The sequence below is a fragment of the Cystoisospora suis genome (assembly GCF_002600585.1).
Source record: "Cystoisospora suis strain Wien I chromosome Unknown contig_2538, whole genome shotgun sequence".
NCBI classification, from domain to species: domain Eukaryota; phylum Apicomplexa; class Conoidasida; order Eucoccidiorida; family Sarcocystidae; genus Cystoisospora; species Cystoisospora suis.
The window spans coordinates 491-7,398 of record NW_027155336.1 but is presented as its reverse complement, the minus strand read 5'-3'; the positions used below and the strand labels follow the sequence as shown (position 1 = coordinate 7,398).

Here is a 6,908-nt window from a genome sequence, read left to right as displayed (position 1 = left end):
CATACAGAGACATATATACATCTGTATGTGTATATGCGTATGTCGGTTCCGTCTGATACAAGATCTTTCTTTCCTCTCGTCTATGCAAGTGTCGCCTGTATCCTTGCTTTGCCTGTTCTCCTTGGAGATCTTGATACTAAAGCCCCTTCTTCTCTGTCTATCTCTGCATCTATCTATCTTCTCCTGGGAAGAGAGGGCTTTCATAGGTAATCTCTCTAACTCGCGGGTGGTCGAAGGCAAAGATCTTGAAAGAATGATAGAACCCTCAGCCCCGATAATGAAAAGACAAGATCACGCGTCGCTCAATTAGAGCTCTATCTCTGTCTTTTTCTCTCTCTTTCTCTCATCGCTCTCTCTCTCTGTATCTCTAGACATATACATGTAGGCTGAAGAAGATAAAAGAGATACGACATTCTATGGTCGCCTCTCTTACCTATGGTGGATGCAGAAACAAATGCGCCCCACATACATGCGTATACACATAGATACACATATATATATACATATATATATAGATGTATGCATGGAGGTATATACACATACAGGTGAACAGACAGTCATAGATAGATCGATAGGAAGAAGACGTGTGTACATAGGGTAGGCGGATAGAGAAAATGTAGGTGCATCTATTATAGACAGATGTATTGAATAGAGAGAGGAACCTGGTAGTAGTCGTAGTAGTCATAGGGGGTAGAGCCGGGAAAAGTGCTTTAGCATACCTTTCAGGATCGAGATATTTACTGGTAAGAATCCCTCCAGCTAAAGTTCCATAGGCTAAGAGAGGAACGTTCAGATTCATTACCATCTCTGGAAATCCTAAATGAAACGCACAGATAGATAGATAGATAGATAGATAGATTAAAGATAGATTAAAGATAGATTAAAGATAGATAGATAGATAGATTAAAGATAGATAGATAGATAGATATGACTCTAGGTATAGGTAGCAGTCGCGATTCGCTGCGTTGTTATCTATCTATGTGAATATATCTCTATACATAGCGACGTGAGGTATAAGTGTAGAGAGAGCCTCTGCATACTGTATCCCAACTCCCTCAAGGGCATGCAGCGAAGGGATTCCCTTTTTACCTGAAGATTCGAATTCATTTCTATGCAGGAGATTATAGAGAGCTTGAACAGAAGCAATCCGACCCAAACCCATCTGTAGTGAGAAGCAAAGACAAGAAAGTCACCTTGCTTCAACGTATCAACAGGAAGAAAAGAAGAGACCTCTCTCACATTCTTCTGTTTAGAATCGATTCTCCGATGTTCATAGGAGAGATCTTATCATGCTAGCTAGAGAGAAGTCAAGAAAGGAAATTCTTTCCTCTTCAGTCTTCTTCTTCTTCTTGTTCTTCTGCTTGGCCTAAGATGGACGAGATCGCGCCTAGAGATATGTTTCACATTTAAGAAGAGATTCGTCACTGATATGCACGGAGTGGATGGGCTGTAGGCCGTGGAAAAAGAAGATTCTCTAAGAGAGAGCAAAGAGAGTGAAGAGAGACATTAGATGAAGATAGAGAGATGGACTTTTCAAGATGATTCAAGACAGATCTACTTGGATCTTGGACGTGCGTAGGTACGTATATTTCGAGGACTTCTATATAGGAGCTAGGAGCATACCTCGACATATATGTACATACATATAGAGATACGATAGGTATAAGTGTATGTGTGTATCGGAAGTTGCAGATACAAAGAGATTTATACGCACTTCTATCTACACACTGTTGCCCTAGATGTCTGTTGCTCTGCTCCAACTCTCTTCCTTTCTTTCTTCGATATTATCGACTCTCTTTTCTTTCTTCTTTCGTTCATTCTTTCATGAAAAAGCATGTGTATAGATTGTTATGTCTGTGCATGCAAGAGAGCTACCCATGCTTTGTGCGCAACGCCTCATTCCTATTCTCATTTGGCGTAGAGATGTTACGGCTAGCTCTCCCATGTACTTTGCAACTGAATCGATTCAACCCCGGCATCGACAATGCACTAGTCTCTCTCTTCGATGGATGGAAGGAAGAAGAAAAAGAGGCAGAAAGAAGACACGGAGAAACAAGACATGAGTTCAGAAAGAAAGAAAGAAAGAAAAAGAGAAGAGAAGAGAGGAGAAGAGAAGAGAAGAGAGGAGAGGAGAAGAGAGGAGAAAGGAAGTATTTTTCATACCTCTTCTGCTGCACTGCACCATTTGAAGACACCCCAAGGCGTCTCGTTGCTTACCCCTATATACCGAACCTAAACAAAAAGAGAAGGCACTCCAATACTACCCTACACATACAAATCTGCGCACACATACACATCGATATCTATATAGACATAGATATCTATATCAATCCATAGAGCTTCTCGTTAAGTAGCTCCCCAGGGTTCTTCTAGTTCATAGAAGACACATGAGGAACGAACTTGATTCGCCTCCCTCATCAAAGCTCCATTCTATCTTAGTAAAGCTAAAGCCAGCTTAGGCAGTTAAAAGGCTTCTTCTCCTATCCATGCTAGAGACGGAGGGACCTCGTTAATATGAGATGTGCGGTGTAGCTGTATTGTCTGAGGTAGAAGCATGTATAAGGATGGAGAATGTCCCTCGTCTCTGCATGCAGGTTCAGCGTCGTGTGATCTAAAAGACTGCTTAAATACCAGAGATACAACGACACCCATATATAGACATACAGACAAGCATGCACATATGTGAAGCAATACGCCTTTCCCATCTATATCTATCTATACCTATCTATATATATATATAGATATATATAGATATATAGATATGTAGTAAGGACGTCTTAGTAGGGGGAAGTGATGGATGCATAAAAAAGAAGAGAGACTTCCCTCCGCTTCAGAGGCTTTCTCTTTCCTTTCCTGTACACACAGGAGATAGGCAGATTGGCAGAGAGAAAGAGAAGGATAGATATAGAGGAGGAGCTTTGTGTATACATGCATATGAATATAAAGACATACACTTGTCATATATATATATATATATGTGTATACATAGGAGAAGTATGAAAGATGAGCTGGCGAAGAGTGTAGTGAGTGAGAAGACGTGAGAATGTCCTCTCTACCACTCCCGATGCGGAGTGTAACTACTCGATGTCGAAAGAAGTACGGACGGGAAGGCTGAGACTGAGGAAAAGGAGACAGGAGTCTCTCTCTTTTAATTTCTTCGATATCTCTGTTTTGTCTCTTCTCTCTTCTTGCTACCTTTCCTTTATCGATGAGAGACTGAAGAAGAAGAAGTTGCTCTTCTATCGCTATATCATCCTCATGCCGTTCGAGCTGCGACCATCGACACGTCAAAAGCGCATGCATGCATGCATGCAGAGGCCATTCTCATCGTCGAAGTATCCTTCTTCCTCCTTTCGCAATTGCTGGAGATGATCTATACATTTCTTTCTTCTTCCAATTCCCTCCGGCATCTCTCCCTTCTTCTCTTTCTTATTCACTTCAGCATCGAAATCGCTTTACTTTTTCAACCCTTCTTTCCTCTTTTCTTTCTCTCTTTGTCTGCTTCACCGAGAACAAAAAGAGATGTCCACTGCATACACGACCAATTACGCATATATCTGTCTGTACCTACCTATATATATATATATAACGACATCTATATATACACATATACATACACATCTATATATACACATATACATACACATATACGTATGTGTGCGAGAGAAAGAAACCTTAAACGGAACCCTCGCCATGTGTTGTAAAGGAGAAGTGCAAGAAAGAAAGAAAGAAAAAAGAGAAAGTCCAGAAGACTTTAGATTGGATTTCCCTTCTCTCTTCTCCTTCCTTTTCCAAAGATAGAAAGACCAACCCCTTTTCTTTCGTCCCCCCTATTCTCACGTATCTTTGGTCGATATCTCTCTCTCTCTGTGCCATTCTACGTGTATAGCACTCTCTCCCTTTCTCTTTCTCTACCTATCATCTATATCTATCTCTATCTTTCATGGTATGGCCTGCCTTCTTGGACCTACGCCTGTAAGTCCACCACCTCAATCTAGATATCTAGATTAGCATGTGGATGGAGTACGTTCTTTTCTGTGAGAGAGAAAGGTTGATCAAAAGAACCTGACGAAGGAGAGACTTCTCTTTTCTCTTCATTACTTTTCTTTCTTTATGAGAAATCTTAGATCTCAAACATCCGACAACTCTCTCGCTCTCTCTCAATCCTTTTGCTGCTACTGCATGCATGCATGCATGCAATATCTTCATGGTTAGAGTAGATTTTTCTTGACTTACACCCCAGCAGTATGTGTCTTCGCCTTGTTCATGCCGAGGAACATATCTGTGAGGAGTATCGAGTTGAAGAAGATCGATTGTCTCGATACCTAGCCTTAATAAGAGATCATCGACAGCACCTTCTATGTGTTTCCTACATCCCCGTATGAAGAGAAAGAACAAAAGAAAGAGAGAAAAAGAAAGAAGAGAAACAAAACGCATGCAGTGAAATACATCCCTGAATGGACAGGATAGAAAAGACTCCATACGCGACCATGCATATACATGTAGACGACACTCGTGCAGGTCTAAGTGCATATACGTCGCGATACCATAGAATACAGAGACAGAGAAAGAGAAGGACACGTTTAGATAGATAGATAGATTTAGGATAGATAGAGAAGAACCGAGAGAATGAGAGAAGGAGAGAAGTTCTCTAGGACAGAAGAAAGTCGGCCTTTGTGTCTCCTTCTCTCCCCTCACTCCTTCCTCGATATATAAGGGCCTGTGTGGAGCCTTCAGTTCACCTGCATCTTTATATGGACGTCCATACGGATATAGATAGCATAGTAGCAAAATTCATACATACCCTACAGAGCACTCATACATACTCACGTATAGCTACGTCTATAAAACACACGCTTACATGCATACACATACATCTTCATACATCTTCATGCATACATACATCTTCACACATACATGCATGCCTACATACATATACACCCCTTCATTTATACATGCAGAGGTATTGGAGAGGCGCATGCATGGATTTGCGTACTTGTTGAATTGGGGTTCTTCATGATTTCTTCGCGCCCACCATCCTCTATCGCGACTCCACATCTCTTCTTCATCTTCTTCTTTCCTTTGTTCGTCTTCGTTTTCTTCTTTCTCCTTCTTCTCCTTCATCTTCTTTTCTTCTTCTTCTGGATCGTGTTCACCCCAGGCATATCTTACAGCAGTATGGTCTCCAGAGGGATCGGCTTCTCTCTCTTCTTTCATCGATCTTAACAGGGCCTGACGCTCTTCTCGAAAGCCTATCAAACCCCCGCTTAGGATACGTGCAGACACTTTGATCTCTCTCACTTCATGTCCGAGAAAAGAAGAAGAAGAAGGAGACTGGCTCCTCATGATGGCTTGATGTCTTTTAAAGAAAGGACGGAGAACATGTGTGTGACCTCGGCCATGTGTAAGAGGAGCATAGGGGATTGGATCGAGCTCGCCTACATCCTACAAAGGGAAGATCAAAGGGAAAAGAAGAAAGCGTCTGAGACAAAGTAGCTATACCGTGGCTTTTTCTTAGTCTGGAAGAGAACTGAGGGAGACAGAGATAGAGAGACGTCCATAGAAGATATACAAGGCAGATAGATAGTTTAGATATATGCATATCTATCATATATATATATATGTATATGTATATATTACATAGATTACGACTCAAGTAAGATTCAAGATAAGGAAAAGATGTACATCTCTCTTTCCATATCTCTCTACTTATCTTTATCTTTCTCTAACTCTCCCTTTATCAGAAGACAGAAGAAAAACCCTTATCACCTTGGTCTTCATTTCCTTCCTCTTTGTTCGTTCTCCCACCTAGAATCTTCTTCAAGCAGCCTCTTCTCCTCCCCCTGCCTAGGTGCTCGTTGGAAACATTCTCATATCCCAAGATATCACATACACACCCATATATATATATATATATATGCCAGTATGTAAGACCGTATATATACATAGAGATATATATATATAGATATATATATACATAGATAGGTCTACGGTCTCAAAAGACGAAAATACAGGAACGTATGGTACATCGGCCGTACCTGCGGGTATTGTGTAGACACCTGTGTATACGCGTGCGTATAGATATGTGTATGTGTGAATAGTACCATTTATACTTAGAAGAGAGAGTTAAGATCAGCAGGACACGTCGAGAGAGAGAGAGATAGAGATTCTTGTCAGATACAGTGAGCCCCTTTATCTTGTTCTATCGTGTCACAGTTGCTTTCTCATGTAAGATTTGCTCTCCCTGTATCCTGCGGTTCTTCTTCCTCTTGTATCAGATCATCTGTCCTCCTCTAGTGAGTGCATGCAGAGAATCTACCGCCTCTTCAGACACGACAAGAAGAAGAAGAAAAGACAGAAAGAGAGAATCTTCTTTCTGTCTTTCTTTCTTGTCTTTTCCTTTCTCTTTTTGTAACTTACGAAGAAATTGATCCCGTATTGCTGATAAGCACATTCAAGCATTTCTATGCCTTGTTCGTCATCCATCATAGGCTCTGATCCAAACATGCTTGTACCTAAGCATATACCGCTCACTAGGAGACCTCTTCTTTCTTTCTCTATCTCTCGTTCTTTCTTCTCCCCCCCCTTGTTACTATTGGGGGAAAGCTCTTCGAGTTGTCTTCTCTCTCTTTCTTTCGGAAGAAAAGCTCCTCTCTCATCTTTTTTCCTAGAAGGAGAAGAAGAAGATCTGACCCTTCTTCTCTTCATTTCTTCTTCTTCACGTCGAGATAAACCAGAGGGAGGCGAAGCTCCACGTGGACGGGGAAGAGAAGCAAAGTGAGAGGCATCTCCGCCTAGACGTCTGTATGGCATCCCTAAGGAACAAAAGAAAAAAGGAAGAAAGAATCAGAGAAAGGGAAATTATGACAAGAGAAGACAAGAGATAAAGAGTGGACGGACCGGGGATC

At 41.3% G+C, this 6,908-nt stretch overlaps 1 protein-coding gene across 1 annotated transcript in view; it reads right to left on the bottom strand.

Moving 5' to 3' along the window:
* The window catches only part of CSUI_005249 (aldo keto reductase family protein), an 18,390-nt gene extending 11,575 nt beyond the window's left edge, over positions 1-6,815 (bottom strand). The window contains exons 1-7 of the mRNA XM_068065426.1: positions 6,421-6,815; positions 4,997-5,445; positions 4,237-4,369; positions 3,196-3,270; positions 2,164-2,232; positions 1,090-1,162; positions 720-816 (exon numbers count right to left, since the gene is read on the bottom strand). Of these exons, the coding sequence (XP_067922598.1) occupies positions 720-816; positions 1,090-1,162; positions 2,164-2,232; positions 3,196-3,270; positions 4,237-4,369; positions 4,997-5,445; positions 6,421-6,813 (1,289 nt within the window). The 5' untranslated portion in view covers positions 6,814-6,815. The remainder of the gene's footprint in view (positions 1-719; positions 817-1,089; positions 1,163-2,163; positions 2,233-3,195; positions 3,271-4,236; positions 4,370-4,996; positions 5,446-6,420) is intronic.
* Between the last annotated feature and the right edge of the window lie 93 nt (positions 6,816-6,908).